Raw genomic sequence first — 20,770 nt, forward strand, 5'->3', positions numbered from 1 at the left:
CAGGGTGGGGGGAAGTGTTCTCATACACCAAACAGGTGGAGAATTAAACCCAGCCCACAAGCCGCACCACTGATCCTGTGATCAAGAACAGGGATACTAGTGTGGCCTCCATTCTCAAAGAAAGTGAAGTGTTACTAAAAAAAAAAAAAAAAACTCTTTGCACAGACTCTCAAACATCCATTCTGATAGTGTGATAGTGACTGGCACGAGCCAGAGTGCTTAGGCAATATATGTAACAGAAAAAGGAAGAACCGTGGAAAAGAAGGTTAGAAATGTTTTTTTTTCACTCAAGACTGTGCAGTACTGGCCATAAAATGGATTTTACAACCCCTTTTCAAAGATAGAGTGTGACAAATTACGCGACATGAAATTCTTTAACAAACACTGTGCATCAACCTAAAAGAGTAATCAAAACAGAGTCAGAAGAATTGCAAAACATTTTATTTAAAAGTAGTTTTTATGGTTTAAGCACATTTAATCTGTTACACTGTTTCTTTCAGTAAAAAAATAATAATAAAAAAATAATACAAATAATAAAACCTATTAATTCTACAAAATATGTATATTTACACTAAACCAAAATGAATAACTTTCAGTTTCCCCTCCTCAGACACCTAAAAGTCACAAAATATGAACATCATTATTATAACTATCAGCAATAGCTGCAGTAATAGATATTAAATATTTCATTTAATACAATCATTAAATTTTTTAGAAGTCAAAATATGACAAATATGTATATAATAAACAAAAAGTACTAATTTTCACAGAAAAATTCTGCTCAGTTTTAGATATCATACCTGGCAGAACTGATTTGTCTACATGCATCAATTATAGAACTGTAAATGTTGCTCATACAAAAACTTAACACCACAGTGTATCATTTCAAAGTAAGCAATATACCATACTACTATAGAAATTTTAATCATTACCTGGGTGTTCTGGTCAGCAAGGTTAATTTCTAAAGAAAGAAAAACATTAAGAAAAACTTAAGTGAAAATCACAGTGTCTTAAAACCTTTTAAGTTCTACTTCAACCCATCTGCTTTGCATGTCACAGCGCCACCTGAATCAGGTGATCAGATGAGCGCCAGTCACTCAGTAATCTTGTGTAAATGTACTGTATGTATGAGTGGGTGGAAGTGTTGAGTTCAAGCATCCTCTGCAGCTCAACTGGAGGAGGGTTTCTCCATGGTAAATTATGAATGTGCCATTAGCATTCAGGATTATGCATGTATTAAAATTCTGATGTAAATGTCTGTAATAGCCTACAGTCTGTACTGTCCAATAAATATGTATGGGAAAAAGTTTAATTATTCTGTGGACAGAGAAGAATAAAACATTCATGTTTTAGGATGATTAGCGAAGTACAATACAAGCAGAAAAAAAGGCAGTCAACTTGAACCTATTTTTGAGAGGGCAAAACAGAAGTGAAGATATCACTCTCAGGGCATTAATGAGGGAATTATCTACAGCAGTAGAGCTCTGTGTTAAACACACAGTCAATATAAATTATAACCATAAAGCTTAATGTGAAAAACAAGCTGTGCGCCTTGATCCAAATACTGAGTACAAAGTAGTCATTCAACCCTGTTACTTTTGTATCCTGTTACTTTTACTGTATTTACTCAAGCGGACTTGTATTTAAAAGAACACACCTGTGTGTTTCCAGGTGCGATGACTTGTGAGGGTGTTCGAGAAGTCATCTGTAGCCTCAGAGGTTGACTTTTCTCCAGCCCTATTGCAGACAAAAAGAGACTAGAATCATGTTTTTCATATGACTGACTAAAGAAATCTCTCCAACCCCGTTCAGTCAGTCTTAAGAGCAGTTTTACATGTGCACTGCTAACTGTGAATGCTATATGGAAATATTCTGGTCATCTGCATTCAGAAAGATGGAGGTATGAATGCTTCACAGGATCCAGCATTACTATCCTGTTCACACTAATATCAATGTGTACTAGCATTCACAGCAGACGGACCTGGATCTCTTTCACACATCAGGCCAGACCCTCAACAGGGTGATGCTACGTGTAGGAGTCAGGCCTTTCCTGGGGATTCATGGGTATTCCAAAAAACACGCTGCCACCGTGCGGCATGCCGTCAAATCCAGAAAGCATGTGAGACCGCGTGAATGTTATCAGTCGTATTGTGGGCTGTGTGATTTAGGTTTTCTGCAGCGACTGGCGATGGAGACGGGGTCCAATTTCTGTGCTTTTTTCTGTTTCCTTTAGTGATGCACGGTGCTTACAAGGAATCGAGGGAGGAGGAGAAAATGAGGCCTATGGGATGCAGCCCACACCATACAAACAAGCGAACAAACATACACATCGCTACGCATGCACAGATGCAAAAAGTGTCATGAGTCCAAGAGCTGGAACGCGTCTCTCTGAGTGCGCTGTGTGTGTGTACGAGAATGAAAGGATACGTCAACAGATGTGTGTCGGGATGTTTTCCAGATATACGCATCTTTGCCTCTCTCCCTGCGCAGGGCTGGATTTAGTACAACCGACAATGATGCCACCAAGTCATTGTACTCCTCCTCTCGCTCACTCTCCCGATCTTTTTTTTCTTTGCCAGCACAACGCAGGCATGAAGCTCGAATCGGTGTCTCTAAGCCTTATTGGCTCGGCATAAGAAACAATAAAACTTCATCGGAGACCAGATTAGTCTGGTTAAATAGAATAAAAAAAAACAAAAAACAAACACAAAAAGTGAAAAATGAGAAGAGGATTTCCGCACACTCTTTCAACTGCTATTTATCTGGGTGGAAGCATCACCCTCTGATGTCTTGTACGTGGCCGTGTAGCAGTACAGGCCTGAAAACTGGGATTCAGGCTGCCAAATTACCCAAACCTGCTTATTTTATGTTTTAAAAACCCTTTAATCCCACCCCATCCTCTTTGGGCCATCCGCTCGGAACTGGCTGATGGGAGAGGGAGGATTTGAAGGAGATTGAGGGAGCTTAAGTGGGACAGAAAGAAAAAGAGTCCGCATAGAGTCAATGGTCCCTCCATCAACAGCAATGGAAGCAGAGAGAGGATAAGACAATAAAAGACAACCCTCATGTAACACACACACATTCACTGTACACACTCACTGTAATGGTTCAGGCCAAACTTGGGTGAACTACACATACTAGAAGAGTTAGTATAAGTTTGCTCAAAATATCCCACTTATGTACTAAATGTTTGACATGGGTTTAAAAGGATAGTTCACCCAAGAATAAAAAAATTCAGTCATTGTTTACATCTCTCCAAGCTGTATGCTGTTGATTGTCCAGTCAAGGTGGTTCTCAAGATTATCAACAAATAATGACATAAATTTCACAAAGCTATCAGCTTTTACCATATAGCATATGTGAGCCATATTTGAGTTATGGAATAGTTTTATGGAGACTTTTTGCAGTTTTTGGAGTTTGACATCGAAATGAACTGTCATTGTATAATAAAACAATAAGCCTCAAGAAGCCATGGTTTACTAATAATTAATAACAAATAATAATGAATTCTTCAGTAATGTCCAGAAGAATGGTTGCCAAGCAACACTGACACAGCAACACACAGACACAAAGGAGCAGTAATACTGATGTAATGAGGCCACAGATGTGTTTATAGAATATTTTACAACTGCTTTTAACACATCTCAGCCAATCACAATGAAGGACCGGAACTATACTTCTGTGTTCCACAGAAAAAATAACACCATATGGTTGCAATGATATGAAGGCTAGTAAGTAATGTCAGAATTTTAACTATCCCTTTAAGAAATGCACCCTCATAAATGCTGCAAGACAGAACGGTTTGTGGCATTTCTAATGCATCAGCTAACAATTTAATCTAAATATGAATAATGAATAATAATTTAAAAAAAACACACCTTGATGCAGTGCTCAAGTGTTTGAAGTCGTGAACATGCCTCTCACTGATGGTTGATGGTAGTTTGACTCTACTCTGCCCTTCGTACGCTGACTGACACTCATCTGAAAATCACACACAAAATCCCACCATGCCCCGAGGCAAACAGTTTAACATGTAGAATCTTTGAAATGTAGAAGCTCTTCTGTATGAAGCAGAGAAAGAGTGCAAGAGACAGAACATGACACATTGTGTTATACATGGGCGTCTTGTACTCGACTCTCCCAGACAGAGACAGTGAGGGTTACATATAACGAGAGACATTAAGTGAGACTCGATCTTGGGGAACACCCTGCAGCACAGCAGTGTTTGTCTGCATCTCGTGAGCTTTAAGATGATCCCTCTCATACGCTCTTCTCAGAGTCCTCCTTTACAATTGGCTCTCTCACCAAATCAACACACTCCTCAATGAGACAGTGAACACTGATCCTCTTCTGTGACAACAAAGCAACGGTGGAAGGATGGAAAGACAGACAGAGAGAAAGACATTACATAAATTCTATGTAGGGAGATTCAGAAAAATGGGGAAAAAGGAGGAAAAATACTTTTCTGTGATTAGGGCTATTTATTTAATTCATTCATTGAGTATAAATAGTTATAGAAAAATTTAATCTTTAATTTATTTTAATCATGCTCCCTGACCCTTGGTGTGACAGAGCTGTTTACAAATAATGTTTTTTGATTTATATAAAATGTAAGAATATTAATATATATAAAAAATAAAACTTAAAGTGAACAACACGCACACACACACACACACACACACACACATTCATGTCAAACATTTCTTTCAAATAAAAGCTGTTCTTCTGAACTATCAAATAATCCTGAAAGAAAATGTGTAACTTTTTTTGCTTTTTTTTTGGCTTGTGTCAAATGACATGGAAATAAATCAACAAAACTGACTTGAAAATAAACAGAGTGTTTAAATTTTTTTTCTTTTTTTTTGGCTTGTGTCAAAAGTGAAAAAAATTTGGGTGGGAGGAAAAAATATATTTTTTAATTTTTTTGCGTTTCTCTCGCAAAACTTTTGCGTTCCCTCGCAAAACTTTTGCGTTCTCTCGCAAAGATATTTGCGTTCTCTCGCAAAATTATTTGCGTTCTCTCGCAAAGATATTTGCGTTCCCTCGCAAAACTTTTGCGTTCTCTCGCAAAATTATTTGCGTTCCCTCGCAAAACATTTGCGTTCTCTCGCAAAAACTTTTGCGTTCCCTCGCAAAACTTTTGCGTTCTCTCGCAAAACCAGCTGAGTTCGGACAAACAAACACTTCCTGTTTACTTTTACAGCTTGTAGTGGTTTATACAGCTCCATACAATGGAGCGGTTCATAGAGTTTTGTTTTGAACTTGGAGAAATAGTCAGTGCATGCTTATTACGGCACGGTTTTGGGACATACTAAACGCTTAATGTAATACACTGTGTGAGAGCCGTGGGAACGGAGCGAGGCCGGTGGAGCACCTGCGCCATTCACCGGTAACGAGTCCCGCGAAGGAGAACTGAAGGAGGGACTGATGACAGTGTTGGACGATATAGGACCAGGCTCGGACTTTATTTTGTGTTGTGGTTCTGTTTGTGTGCGACAGTCGTCCACGAGTAGGGGCTGTCGCGGTCTTTTAGGTATATTTTATTAATAAAGTTTTGTTTGAATGTTCGCCGGTTCCCGCCTCATTCTTCCCGTGACTCATTCTTCCAGCTCTCTTTCATCACAAATCCAAATGTTTCCATATTCGCAATGTATTTGAAGAAAAAATCATAATGAACAAAAATGTGCCGCACTGGATTGGGCCGGGGGATCATTTGGAACTATTATTTTTTTGTAAAATACAATATAGACAATATTGTGTTTAAAATGTAGGCTTCTTTTAAAATTTAAAATGTACACTTAATATTGCCTTTTTTGTTGAACTGTTAGGCCTATATAAAATCAATTTCACATATGCAATATTCTGGATATTCAGGGAAAATTGCATTCTCGTATAGCTTCCATAGCGAAATGAGAACGTAACAGTGTTCGCTTTATAACATTTCTAATAATCTTTTATATTATTGAATCTTCAAAGTGAATTCAAAATCGCATTATGCCCTACTGTAGCCTAAGTGACGGAGTATTGTGTTTCAGCGATTTGATCGCGCTAGCGCCTCATGCGCATATATTCATTGCAAGTGCGGCCTGTTCATTATTAAAATAAAGAATCACCAATACAGATATAACGTTACACAATCAATTTAAATAATCTGTATTATGTCTGTGCCGTATCGTGAGCCCCCGGCCCACTCCAGTGCGGCACATTTTTGTTCATTATGATTTTTTTCTTCAAATACATTGCGAATATGGAAACATTTGGATTTGTGATGAAAGAGAGCTGTACGTGAGCCCAGTTTCGCTCTACATTAGGTTTTGGCTTGTTTCTAGCTATTCTGGGCTTGTCTGCTTTCCTGTGCATAATAGGCTATATTTTTATTAATAAACTGTTTACCATATTTTGGTTTTAGCCTATATAGCCTACTGTCTTTGTCCAGCTTCCCCTAAGGATCCTTTCTATATCCTGACGGTTTTAAATGGGGGAGAAAACGTTGTATTATGGCTATTTGCTTTACTGATAGCTATTAATAAGGTTATTAATATTACAATTTTTTATTAGCATTAATAGAATTTTTAGGCCTTACCGAATTGGGCCTCCAATGCCAATGTTATAGTAGCTACATCCACATTAAGTGTTTTTAGAATGTCCCAAAACCATGTCTTAAACTATAGGCAAAGGCTGACTGTAGCCTATTTGAACTTGAGTCCAAGTTTAAAATAAAACTCTTTCTTTCTATGAGGGATAGCCTTCGCTTAAAGTCAGTTTACCAGGTTACGTTCATATTCTGGGCTATTCTGCTTGTCTGTCTACTTTAATAATATGGTGTGTAATCCGTGTACTGAATTTAGTCATCCAGTGTGTAACAAACGTCACGGGAAGAATGAGGCGGGAACCGGCGAACATTCAAACAAAACTTTATTAATAAAATATACCTAAAAGACCGCGACAGCCCCTACTCGTGGACGACTGTCGCACACAAACAGAACCAAAACACAAAATAAAGTCCGAGCCTGGTCCTCTATCGTCCAACAGTCATCAGTCCCTCCTTCAGTTCTCCTTCGCGGGACTCGTTACCGGTGAATGGCGCAGGTGCTCCACCGGCCTCGCTCCGTTCCCACGGCTCTCACACAGTGTTTTACATTAAGCGTTTTAGTATGTCCCAAAACCGTGCCGTAATAAGCATGCACTGACTATTTCTCCAAGTTCAAAACAAAACTCTATGAACCGCTCCATTGTATGGAGCTGTATAAACCACTACAAGCTGTAAAGTAAACAGGAAGTGTTTGTTTTGTCCGCACTCAGCTGGTTTTTGCGAGAGAACGCAAAAGTTTTGCGAGGGAACGCAAAAGTTTTGCGAGAGAACACAAATGTTTTGCGAGGGAACGCAAATAATTTTGCGAGAGAACGCAAAAGTTTTGCGAGGGAACGCAAATATCTTTGCGAGAGAATGCAAAAGTTTTTGCGAGAGAACGCAAAAAGTTTTGCGAGGGAACGCAAGTTTCTCGAGGGAACGCAAAAGTTTTGCGAGAGAACGCAAAAAAATTAAAAATATATTTTTTCCTCCCACCCCAGATTTTTTCACTCACTCTGATTTTTTTCCACCACAATGAACCTTAAGGGGCTCCGTAAAAATCCAATTTTCATTAGCACATGAAATTATTTGCGATTAATTCATGAATCAGTGTATAATGTAATTAATTTGATTACATTTATTATATTGGTTTAAGAGACTACACAGACAACATTGCTAAACTGTCAGTTAATAATCACCCAGAAGCAGCTACAACAGATCAATAACCTTAAAGCTGTTTTACACTTTGAGCTTTGCTTTATTTATGAGAATGGCCATATAATGTGTGAATATTAAGTCACTTTTGAATTTCTGGTGTGTGCGTGTATCCTTTAGAGTCATGGTTGGCTGACAGTGTGAGACGTTTGCTTCAGGCTGGCCAAATGTAAACAAGACACCTTGTCTTTTAAATGCACAGAACAAAGCTGAACCCCACCGCACTCATTCCCTATTTATGATCCCCCACACTGCCCTACAGAATTTCCTCTAAATATTCCTCTATTCCAGAATAATCCCTGCACACAAACACAATATCAGCACCTGAAAGAAGCTATTGACCCAAACACGTACACAGAAAAGAAAAAGAGAGAAAAGGGGTATCTTGCACTAAAAAAAAACTCAGACAATGACTTATAATTGCAACATTTTAACTATTAACAGCAGTAAAATGCCCCCAAACACACTATCTTGCCCATCTGTTCCTTTCACATTCACACTCTTAAGCACTTCCTTCCAAGGCTAAGGTCTGCTCGGGGTGAGAGAGCAGGGAAATCATCAAGGACATAATTAAGAGGCTTATGGGCAGACAGGGTGGGAAACACACACACACACACATACCCTCAAGTTTTCACCCCCTTATTAGAAGCTAAACACCTCCCTTGTCTCATCTGTACACCTGTTAGCCGAATCACTTCTGTCCGTCCCTTATCCCCCTCTCGCTTTTTTTTTCAACTGCCTTCTTTCATTTGAATGTATGCCCATTCTTTTTTCTATTTTTTGAATTTATTTCAATTCATCTGGATACTGAAATTCATGTTTGAGGTCAATGCACTTTAAACCAGTCCTATTCAGCCAATTAACAACGTGAATGAATCAAACTCTCTCTATATCTGCACAGAGAGCTGCAAAAAAAACATTTAAATAGTCAAATATAATTACATAAGGGATTAAAAATTACGAAACCTAATGACGTTTTTTAATTTCCCAGTGGTGCCACCGCCAGGGTCACATGCGCCTTACGTCATATCATGAAAGACTGAATGTAATTAACAGTGTACGCGTTTTTTTTAACTCGGAGCAAGAGTAAATTCTTCTGTGACATGCCAAATGCAATGACTGTAGATGGAAAAGATGGACAATTTCAAAATTGAAAGAAGTCATTTTTATCTGTCAAAATAATTGTACCCATCACAGCTTATTATGTTTGTCCACAAAATCTAAGATGAAGGGAATGTGGATGGTAAAACCTGTTTGAAGTCAATATTGTTGGAATTCCATTTGGTAAACATTGTAATTTTACCTTGCAGCATTTATTTACATTTTTCTAAAAGATTAAATGAAAACAGTTTATGAGTGATCATTTTGCACTTATAAATATTAATCACGTGCCAATAGGAGATTTGGAGTATTTTTATTGTAACTAACATTATGTGAATGATTCTCTCACCTGGTGCCAATGTTTGTGCCTCTGTGTCTATTTCATTAGCCTTCTTCTTGGCTACAGCGGCTAACACCACCTCACCCTTATCTGCTGCCACGTAATGGAGGTCCTTTGAAGGTAAAGCAGAACAGCAGAGCAATCTAAAATTAATCTTCAGCTCACATGACAATACTTCAGTTTTTTCCCTTTTTCATTTTTGCGCTCTGCTCGAAGAGAGAGAAGGTGCAAAGAGAGGCTGCAGGAGAAAAAGAGAGAGAGAATAGATTAAATAACCTGTCTGAAGTTTCAGAGGGGGGAAAAACAAAAGTATTAAACTTTCAAAAAAAAAATCAGACTTGCTCATTTGTTCAGTCGCCTTTATGTTGTCCTCCCTCCTTTCCTCTTCCTCCCTGAACTCTGACTGGATGCAATCATACTGGTTTCAAAAAGCACAACGATGTGGGGAAAGGCATGTGTCATCTTTTAAAAGGCAGGAGCGATGCTCCTCATGTCAGAATAGAGTTTAAACTAATGTCATTACGAGCAGGTGGGTGTGTGACACACATTCGCACACTTGCTTTTGCTCTTTCTCTCTCTTAAATATGAGCCCTCTCATCCCAGAGAATAGACTATAATATATCTATTATAGGGCCTCGTGCAGTCAGGAGACCTCCATTAACCCACAAACATGTTTTTTTTTGTATGTCATATAGTTAGTCACAAAAATGTGTGTGGGGTTTTGAGGTATAACAAAGATAAAGCACATCCGACTGCTCAGAGAACATCTATGTGCGAATAAAGACACTAAATGTGCTTTACTGACAGAAATCTTTGGTGTATTAAACTAAAAGTCTTTTTTAAAAAAATCACAAAATAGGTTTAACAAGTAGCTAATTCCAGAATAAACTAAAGAGAGAGGCTTAAAAGCACAGTGAAAGTCTTACTGCTTTCACAAAATGGGGAAACAGCCAAATATGTTTACAAATAATTGCATTAACTAATAATCAAAATAACAAACTATTACCGCCTAGTAATAGTTCATCAAACAGTTCCAGGAGTGTAATAAAAAAAAATGTATGTATGTTTTCAGTACAGTTAAAATCATGTGGTACAAAACTTTCTCCATGAACAGAGCATCCTTATGTATCAGTAGAGAGGATCCTCAGATGTTCAGACATGGTAGAAGAACTTATAATAATGTAATTGACAGACTACATTTGACCATCACGGAGGGGCCCATTCATGAGTAAATTAAAGTGAAAGTTGGGAGAGGAGCTCAGTGCTGACTCTGAACTAATAAGATCCTCTCTTTCTGTCCGTTTAAACGCTAAACCCATCCTTCCGCTTCAGGGACATCAGTCAGAGCTGCAGCGAGATGCAGGGAGGGTGAATGCAGCACAGTCAGACCTGCAGAGCACTAATGCCTGTATTGTCAACCGGCCTCTGCAAATGAGGGGAGTGACTTACAAACATCAAACAGGACTTGATTTAGCTCTTCACAGGCTCAGAGATGAGAGCCACTAACCTCACGATTCAAACAATGATTCTTCTTTTTGTTTTTAACAAAACAATCACAGGCCACCAAACCTTAAAAGACATCTAAATTAACATTTAGGAGCCAAATGCCTTTTCACTTGACAAAATACAGAATCACTCAATAATGATGGAATAATATTTTTACCTCTTTGAAGAAAAAACCCCTCAAATATTGAGTTTAAGATTAAAAACCTCAGTTTTATTCCCAAACAAAGTTTATCTTCCAATCAATTAAAAATTACAAACGCTGCTCATTATGCTAAACAATGATCAATATATTTTTGTGAAATGTTTCCATGTTTAGAATACCACTCTGTTGTGAATACGTATATTTAATTAAAAGTAATGATTCTCTGCCCAGTTTGAATTGGACATAACTGAAAATTGATTCCTGATTTACTGAGTCAACTGCAAACTAACATCTCTAAACGATTCAGTATATCTCAAATGGAATTTGAGACTGTTTCATGAGTGATTCATTAAAAAGAACCAGTTCATAAGAGTGGTTGTGTATTTTAAGAATGTCTACATTTACGTAACCACAGGTGCAAAAAATCAGATGCAACAATGGAGATAGAGAGAGCTTTCTAAGGGCATCATCATGTTTTTGGTAAAGGCCGAGAATCAAAAGGGAAAACGAAAGGGAGCCAAAAACACTGGATATTTGCATTTCATCTGAACACCTCTGTTTCAGCTTAGCAGAACATAGTGCTTTCTGAGCTAGAAAGATAGAGAGATCGAAAAAGAGAGGAAGGCCAAGAAACAGAGAGACAGATGGAGAAAAAGCGAGTGAATCCAGACATCTAAGAGGGATGACAATAATTCTGTACATAAATCAGATATTATGCCTCTTATTCACCACAGCTTACACAGGACACAGGATCTGGTCTAATCTTATTTGTTTAAGAGCTTTAAGAGCTCAAATGTGGATAAACGGCCTTTTAGTGTTATTTCTGACAGGAGAGGTATATGGAGACAGGATAAACAGCTGGTCCAGCGATGATGCTTGATATTCGCTCAACGTCAGAAAAGAGTTTAAAATTAACATGGACCAGTGGAGCAGAGCAAGAGAGAGAACCATTACACGCACAATTGCATTTACACTCACACACGTGCAAAGACAATTCTGGAGGATCACACCTGAGTGTTTGAGGAAGGTGTTTATCAGATACGTGAGAGGGTTCATTATCCATCTCAACACAGAAACCAGGCAATATCAGCTCAGTCCCCTCTGTTTCAAGACAGAGCCCCCTCCGTTTCCAGCAAACAGACGCACATGCACACACCCCATTAACCAACAAAGCAAGCATATGATCACAATTATGATCCAATTAATTAATCGAAAGATCAAAAAAAAAAAAAAAGGACAGGAATGAGAAAAGTCAGCAAAACACAGCTCAACGAATTAGTGCGGACGCTATCGGGTTCACATCAGAGGATAATTACAGGTATAGAACGTTACAATTATGCAAAACACTCCAGCGAACAAGTGGAGGGGCAACCCTGCCCTCCCTCTCCCTTCCTCTCTACTCCTTTGGGTGACTCCGACCCCTCCAATTTCTTCCAACACCAAAGTGCTTCACTTCACAAAAGACTTCTTACAAAAGAAAAGAATGAGAAATTCTTTTGGTGCTCCATTGTTGGTTCGGAAACAATGGAGACTCGAGCCTGGCTCATACTGGGGGCTCTTACGTGGGGCTCCATCCGTTTTGTTTCAGTTGACCTTTGTGACATGGAGGGGACCAGATCAGATGGAGCAAGGACCCCCACTCGTTCTCAGCCTTTCTCTTGCTTTCTTTCTCTCCCTCTCTCCTGTGGGTGGTTTAATTTAACTTCTGTGGCTAATTAGCCAAGAGCCAAAACCGCGGGGTGAAACGCCACTGCCTTTAGCTCCCTCTCTCTGTTTCTCTGCCTTTAGCCCGCTCTCGGTCTGCTCTTTGTTGATTCACAAGGACTGATATTCACGGGCCATTCATAATTTGCCACTTTCGTCTCTCTCATCCTTCCTCTTTTTCGTTTTCCCAGTGCATGTCCCAAGAATAACAGATTCTGGTTTCCTTTGCTCTTCTCTCTCCATCCCTCCCTCTCTTCTCTGCCCTTTCAGGCTTGTGTGGCTCGAGCTCCACCTTTTCAATTGGGGCCCTCAGCAGCAGCACTTAGTGGGGAATGAATTGGAACGAGAGCGATCGGCGTGAAAGAAGGAGGGAGAGAGAGGAACTGCATGAAAAAAGGACAGAGAGAAAGAGAGAGACAGCGGCCAGTGTGAACGCTAATAGGGAAGGTGTCACTCGGGCATGGAGAGAGGAGGCCTAGAAAAGGGTCACACACACAAGACCATTTAAAGGAATGAGAAAGGAGAGGGAGAGAAAAGATAGTGTACCAGCCACGAGAGCTGTGAAAGACAGACTCCCTCGCTCTTTTTCTTCCGCGCCCCCCCCTCTTTCTCTTAGCAACTGTTGCTCTCTGGAGTCTCAGGGATTCTTGTCATGGTAGGAGAGAGGGGACGTGACATGGCCAGGGGCCTCAAACCCCGAGCTGCACCTGCCCAGAGCCTCTCAATCCAAAATAGAGCCAACCCAAAGCTCTCTGCATGCACCCATAAACCACCCATAACTAAACTATAATCATAGACAATGGAGCTCATTTTAGTAATTACATTTTTTTTAATTAATACATCAGTCACAATATTCATTTAATATTCTTTTAATAATAATGATCAAAGATTAATGTGTTTACAAATACATCAAGTTGTGGCTATGGTGGGGAAGTTGTGGCCTAATGGTTAAAGAGTTTGACTCCTAACCCTAAGGTTGTGGGTTTGAGTCTCGGGCCGGCAATACCACGACTGAGGTGCCCTTGAGCAAGGCACCGAACCCCCAACTGCTCCCCGGGCGCCGCAGCATAAATGGCTGCCCACTGCTCCGGCTGTGTGTTAACGGTGTGTGTGTGTGTGTTCACTGCTGTGTGTGTGCACTTTGGATGGGTTAAATGCAGAGCACGAATTCTGAGTATGGGTCAACATACTTGGCTGTATGTCACTTCACTTTCACTTTATAAAGTCTTCATTAGATTAATTAAATTATTTAAAACATGCTTTCTGCCTGCAGTTTGCCTGGCAGTTTTGAACATTTTCATATGTACAAAATGTCATGAACTCCTGAGGGTTTCTAAAGGGGAACTGAAGAGGGTTTGTGAGTTGATAAAAATGTAACAACTAAACAATAATGTCAAATTAAAATAAATAATTTTAAATCAAAACAAAAACACTCAAAATAAAACACTTCCTAAAAAGATGAAATATTGAAAAATGTATTCACCTGTATTTCATGTGACCATTAACTGACATCAGAGAACCGTGAACATGCGAATGTGTTAAGTTATTGAAAAATTAACTAGATTGAGATATTCGTTGTATTGTTTTGTTGCCATTGTTTGTGCATGTTTAAAAGTGCATGCTCACCATAAATAGATCTCTCGCACCGATATCTACAGCCAGCAAGAAGGCTTTTTCAAACCGCTGGTGTCTGGAAGAGATAAGGCAGAAGTATTGCACAGCCATTTCTAAACACCTGACTGAATGCTGATTTTTATTGAACTACTGTTTTTAATTAAAAAGGACTCAATCACATGCAGGAGGTAGTGTGTACTGTATGTAGAGTGTGTGTCAGGAGTGTACCTGAGCAGGTGATGGAAGAATCGGCGGGCGTATCTGCTGATGGGGTCTCTGTACTCCAGTATGACAGTGTTTGAGAGGGGTCTGCAGGGGGCATAAAATATCCCCAATGCCGCTTCCAACTGACCTGCAATCAACAGGATCTAATATGTACATGCAGTGGCCCCAAACTGTTTTCATTGTATTAGATACAAAATATCAATCAATATGAAATCTGCAAACAAATTATACAGCATTTCTCAAAACAAAACTTCAAGGTTGTACCAGTGACTTTTAGTGTATTCATTTAGTTCATTAGCACATTAGCTATGAATGTTGACGATGTACTGCTAATTAAGTGTCAAAGTACTTTTTACTTGAATTCTGTATCACACACTGTATATGGTTTACTCATTTCAAACTTTTTTTTAATTATTTGTGAAAAATTGTATTTTTAAAGTGTGTATGCTGCTCAAAATTGTATTTAAGACAATGTCACTTGGATTTGATATTTTGTTGCTATTTTTTAAGTGGTTTAAATTCTTTTTGGAGCCACTGTGTACATTTTCAATGAATAAAAACATTGTTTTATTGTGCTCCGTGGTCCTGTTAACTATTGCTCTCAGAACCAGGGTACTTAACGGGATTTAAATACTGATATTTTAAATAGTAAAGACCTTGCACTTTCCCCAACACTAATTAAGTTTAGGTTTAGTCTCCGTTCAGAAATCAAAGCCTGCAGGTCTGGTGTCTTTACCTTCAGTTTGCTGGTCCAGTGGTTTTCTCAGCAGGTGATCTGTGATGGAGATGAGTGACCTGTAACACTCTGCTCCCATCATGGCCCAGTCCATATTACCCAGAATTCCCAGTGCTGCATCCACCTCCTCACAGTGCAAACGGTGCTGTACCATATCACCTGGGCCTAGCTGAGCGCCACTGAACACACCTTCACACAGAATAAATACATATGTTAAGTGGCTGCATGATTATAAAGTGACACATTTGACATATATGACGAATGATGCAAACTTGGAAGAATTGAATACTGCTAGAAAGTCCAAAGGTTGCAGTATTTCCATCAAATACTAGCCCTCAAGCTCTGACACATTAAGTTTCTCAGTCCCTTTCCTTTACTGTCTAATCCATTTTAGTATATTATAAACAAAAAGGGCAACAATAATAATCAAAATATCTGAAATTTTCACAAATACATAGAACGCAGAAAAAGAGAAAGAGGCTGTGGAAGCTCTGGATCGTATGAGGTGGGAGCTCTTTAGAAGCGACGGTCTGACATTTGGATCGATCTTCAATCTGTGCTCTTTCCCTGTAGCACTGTTGAGCGGTGTGTGTGTGTGTGTGTGTGTGTGTGTGAACTGAACTGTGACACACAGCAAATGCAGTCGATTCAGGTTAAACTCACTTGTTGGTGTGGATACTGCTGACAATTAGTTTAGTGAATTATCTTTCAGAGAAATGGCGAATGCTATATACAGCAGAGAATCAGTCAGAGAGGGATGAGCAGCTGAATGGACATTGAGCTAATGGATGCACCTTCTGCTGTTTACAAAGCTTCTCAAACATGCATTTACCTAAAGAAAATCACACACTACTTTAACCACAAAAGGGACATAGAGACAAGTTTTCCTCAAACTGATCTGAATGTATAAATTAGTGGCCGACTGATATAGATTTTTTAACAGCCGATACCAATACAGTTATCTAGGGAGAAAGGTGTTAGATGGCAGATATCATGCCACTATATGATAAAATACAATTTTTAAAGGTAAGTGAAATGAGAAGGACAATAAACACTAATTTTCCATAATGATCATATACTTTGAAATACATTATCGTTCAAGAGTTTGTCTTATTTGAAAAAAAAAATCTCTTATTCTCACCAAGCCTGCATTCATTTGATAAAAAAATACAGTAAAAACAGTATTATTGTGGAATATTATCACAATTTCAAATAACATTTTTTTTTTAAATTATTATTATTTGAAAATATTTTAAAATGTAATTTATTCCTGTGATGGCAAAGTGGAATTTTTCAGTCTTCAGTGTCACATGATCCTTCAGAAATCACTCTAATATAACAATTTACTGCTCCCAAACTTTTGAATGGTAGTGTATATAATGGTATTATATAATTATTACATTTATGTACCATGGTATTTACATACTACTACAAACAAGTAGTACTGTGTTATCACTATACATTTATACAGTGTGTTAATTTGAATGTTGTTCAGTTGTGGTGACTAGAATGACACCAAAATAATGTTATAGATTCTTTAATATTTTGCATAAAAGAATAAGGCCATTCCATGTCTAATCAACCCAATTTCAGAAACTTCCCCGGCTCAAATTTTTGATTTTGTCAATATATTTTTCTGAAGAAATATAAACATATATAGTGATGAAAGCCAAAATATTAAATATCATGTCATGATGTATATTTACTGAATAATCCACTATTTTATAGAGGGGGGAGGGGGTCAAAATGTCAATGACTTCAGAAAGATGTCAGCATCATTGATATTTTAACACAGAGATTGGTACTATAGGTCTATTAATAAAATCTGTTGACTTCAGCAACCTTTATTGCATTATGTGCCAATGGTAAATGGTTTCCTTTAGGCATCTTCATTTTTAAGGTACTATATGACTCAGTTGCAGAGATATTAGAATTTCATTATAGCTCCACGAGTAAACTGTTAAATTGTACACATTTTCAATAGTTAAAAACCAAATGTGGGTCACTTTGCATTCAGATAATACTTCTTTTCTTTTAAAGAGGAATCTTTTTGGCTATATCTCTCATCCCTAAGTAACAATATAATTTTTTCATTACAAAAACGAAAATATTGAATTTAAATAATTATTTCATACAATTAGTTCTCTGACAAGCTTAAAATATTTCTCTAACGAGAGCTATTTATAATAGATGTAAATAAAATCTGTATTGTTATAGGCCCTGCATGGTAGATTTTGTTACTGTTTTATCAGCTTTAAGGTTAAGCTTCAGGTTAGTGCTGACTTTACAGTAGGTTTCAGATTATATAGTGTGTCAAGAGCTTTTTATATATTTAACCACTAAAACTTCCTTTCACATTTCATAAACACACTCATTCCTCTGTATCCGCTCGCTGCACTCTTATTTTTTCTTTCTCTTTAGACACATCTTTCTATTTCTAACTCTTATCTGTCTGTTCTCTTGCTAACTTTCTGTGAACGTTAGCGTCTGTGATCACAATGAGCAGTAATCACCTGAGGCGGTTGACACCCGTAAATGTGCCTTTAATAATGTAACAGAGCTTAATCCAGTCATACTGGATCTGCTTCTGAACGGCACACTCAATCACAGCTATGCTCACTTCTCAACAGGAGATCATTAGCACAGCCACAAAAACCACACATAACCATAATGTTATTGACAAACATTACACAAACAGAGAAATATGTTGCCTATCAATAAAACTACCCCTCGGGAGCCTCTTTATTCATGATTCCTGACGTCTTACACATGAAGGAACTTGCACATAACAGCAAAATAAAGCAAATGATCTATGTTTGTTATCTCTTTTTGTTGCTTAACCAATTTGAAATCCACTCTTGGACAGAAATCATCTCCTGCGGATGTTGGTAGCAGAAGCAGGCGCCATTTTGTGGCAAATGAAATAACAGCCACCATTTTTTTGTAAGTGAATTTGGAAAGGAGGTCAGGTAGGGTCCAATTAAAACTGCATGTGGCAAATGAACAGGCCGCCTTCCCCAAACCCCTGAAGAGCAACTAATGTGACTAATAACAGTGTAGAGAGAAATGACAGACATCAGCACAGACACAGAAGAGCTGCAGCACTGCAGAGAGATGCAATAAAACATTGACACTGTTTATGGCACACATATACACCAAATTGAAAAGAAAAGGTTTCATTCTCTCCCTGGGCCTGTGAAAAAAACACATGACACTGAGGATGAGGAGTGCACATTTTACACATATATATGAAAATTTTTAAATAAATACATACAAAATGTAATTGTTACCATTTTTAAAATAAGCAACACAAAAAAGTAATACATTTAACTGTCCGGCCCAGTAAAAAAGCTTTAAAGTACCATTAGGTGACCTTCATTTATGAGAAGTCATAAAATACAATAATTGTTGATTGTGATAAAAGTAAAATAAAAATAATTTTGACTCCAAGGGAGTAAAAAATAATTGGGACAATAAAATGTAATTGGATTAAAAAATTTAACTGTTATTTAAAATATAAAATAAAATACAAAATTGAATTGTTACCATTTTGTAAATAAATAAATAAAGTGCAAAATTTAACTATTTTGTCCAGTTAGGTGTCTTTCATTTATGAGAAGTGTTGTGGTTGTGATAAAACTCTTTTTGACTCTAAAGTTGTTTTTGTTGTTCTTAATTGTGGTTAAGTGGTATAAAAAGACCCCACTAATTTATTTATTTAAAATATATATATATATATATATATATATATATATATATATATATATATATAGGCATAATTCGACACTACCAAAACAAACAGGGTGTCCTATGTGATGCAACCAAAGGGCTCCAAACTGCAATTCTGTGCAATTTCCTCTCCTTTAAATTAATCTTGTTTCCCCCTCACTCTCTTTTTTTCACTTTCTCAGAGTGTGCCGGCCAGCTGCCCCCCGTATCCACTCCGTATAGCAGTTCTCCTGTGCCGAGCGCGTGCCCAGATGAGATAACTCAGGGAGGAGAGGAAAAAAAGAAGGGAGGGTAAGCAAAAGAAAAAGAAAGAGCTGCTTCCTTGGGAAGACTGGAGGTCTGCCAACTCTTTCATCCTCTGCGTGTCCGATTCACTCACTTCATCATGTAGCAGTTCTAAAAAAATATAAGTCAATAAATATGGGCGCGTGAGCAAGACAAGCCCAACGAACACGTTCACAAACAAATAAATAAGCAAACAGGCAAACAAGCGCTGCTCAATAGCTGCTCCGAATTATCAGTCGGAAAGGATGTGCGTTTGCTTTCTTCATCAAAACCTTGGCACGCGATCAGAGGAGAGGGAACTACTGTCTCTCTCTCTCTCTTCCACCCTCCCTTGCTTTCTACCTCTCTCTCTCATAGAAAACTCTTTCTCTTGCTGACGCTCTCCATTTAAAACTTCGCTGGGAGTCAGATTCCCTTCCAAAGTCAAAATTAAACTCTAGGCATGGGCAGGTTTTGATTGGCAAACTTTATCTGGTGCCCTGAGGGACTGTAAGCCACTGTAAATGATTTATCGGAGAAATGCATCCCAGAATGCACCTGGAGGTGGTAGCCCAAGGGTGGGTATTGAATGACCTCAGAAGACTTGGCCCCTGCCTCTGCCATTCCCTCAAATGTCTGGGTGCTTCTACAGTTCTACAATGAACGCAATCTCAGACGGCACACTCACACTCCAAAGTATATAACACACAATAACACCTGGCTGGTCTTATGCATGTCCTTTCCAGGATAGTGGGTTGCTACAATGATTATTTCTGGAAAGACTAATCACTAGATTTGCCAAAGTGTGCAGGGATTGTGAAATCAAATCTTCATCATGTGACATATTTTTTTTTTTCTGGGCACTTAGTTTCCTTGCAACTGGAAAGAAGGTCAGGTCAGATTCAAACACGTCACTCATCTGAGCACCACAGCTCAATGTGTTAAAGAATGTGTACAGACCACTACACCATGGCTATGACTTTTTATTAAAACATTCTTAAGAAAAATAATGTATTTTCTTAGTAGAAAATAAACTACATATCCAATATCAGAACTGTGTAATATGTTCTCTTATGTCTGTGAAGTAATCAGCTTTTGATTTAGAACAAATTCAGATTATAAATAGACACGCAAATATTTTTTAATAATATTTAAATAAAATATTTATTCATATACATTACCATTCAAAAGTGTGGGATTGGTAATACTATTTAATGTTTTTGAAAGAAGTCTCTTTTATGTTCAAGGTTGCATTTATTTGAGCAAAAATCAAATCAGAAAAAAATGATATTGTGAAATATTTCAATTTAAAAAGACTGTTTTCTTTTTTAATGTTTTAAAATGTAATTTATTCCTGTGATGGCAAAGCTAAACATTTAGTATCCATTACTTTAGGGTCACATGATCCTTCAGAAATCATTCTAATATGGTGATTTAGTGCTCAAGAAACATTTCTAATTATTATCAATTTTTGAAAATATTTGTGCTGCTTAATATTTTTGTGGAACCATTTTCTTCAGGAATTTTTGATGGATAGAAAGTTCAAAAGAACAGTATTTTTTTGAAATAGAAAAATGTTGAAACATAAAATTCTTTACTGCCATCTTTGTTCTATTTACTGCA

General features: G+C 37.9%; 1 protein-coding gene across 7 annotated transcripts in view; it reads right to left on the reverse strand.

Moving 5' to 3' along the window:
- Positions 1-419: 419 nt before the first annotated feature.
- The window catches only part of LOC122148155 (WD repeat-containing and planar cell polarity effector protein fritz homolog), a 40,579-nt gene continuing 20,228 nt past the window's right edge, over positions 420-20,770 (reverse strand). For 2 of the 7 annotated variants that reach the window (XM_042774017.1, XM_042774014.1), the window contains 8 exons: positions 15,155-15,343; positions 14,422-14,545; positions 14,206-14,269; positions 9,237-9,339; positions 3,879-3,981; positions 1,658-1,740; positions 933-961; positions 420-614 (listed from right to left, as the gene is read on the reverse strand). In XM_042774017.1, the coding sequence (XP_042629951.1) occupies positions 567-614; positions 933-961; positions 1,658-1,740; positions 3,879-3,981; positions 9,237-9,339; positions 14,206-14,269; positions 14,422-14,545; positions 15,155-15,343 (743 nt within the window). In that variant the 3' untranslated portion in view covers positions 420-566. The remainder of the gene's footprint in view (positions 615-932; positions 962-1,657; positions 1,741-3,878; positions 3,982-9,236; positions 9,340-14,205; positions 14,270-14,421; positions 14,546-15,154; positions 15,344-20,770) is intronic. The other 5 variants (XM_042774015.1, XM_042774016.1, XR_006162142.1 and 2 more) reach the window with 5 other exon arrangements.

Source organism: Cyprinus carpio, chromosome A17 (assembly GCF_018340385.1).
Source record: "Cyprinus carpio isolate SPL01 chromosome A17, ASM1834038v1, whole genome shotgun sequence".
NCBI lineage: Eukaryota > Metazoa > Chordata > Actinopteri > Cypriniformes > Cyprinidae > Cyprinus > Cyprinus carpio.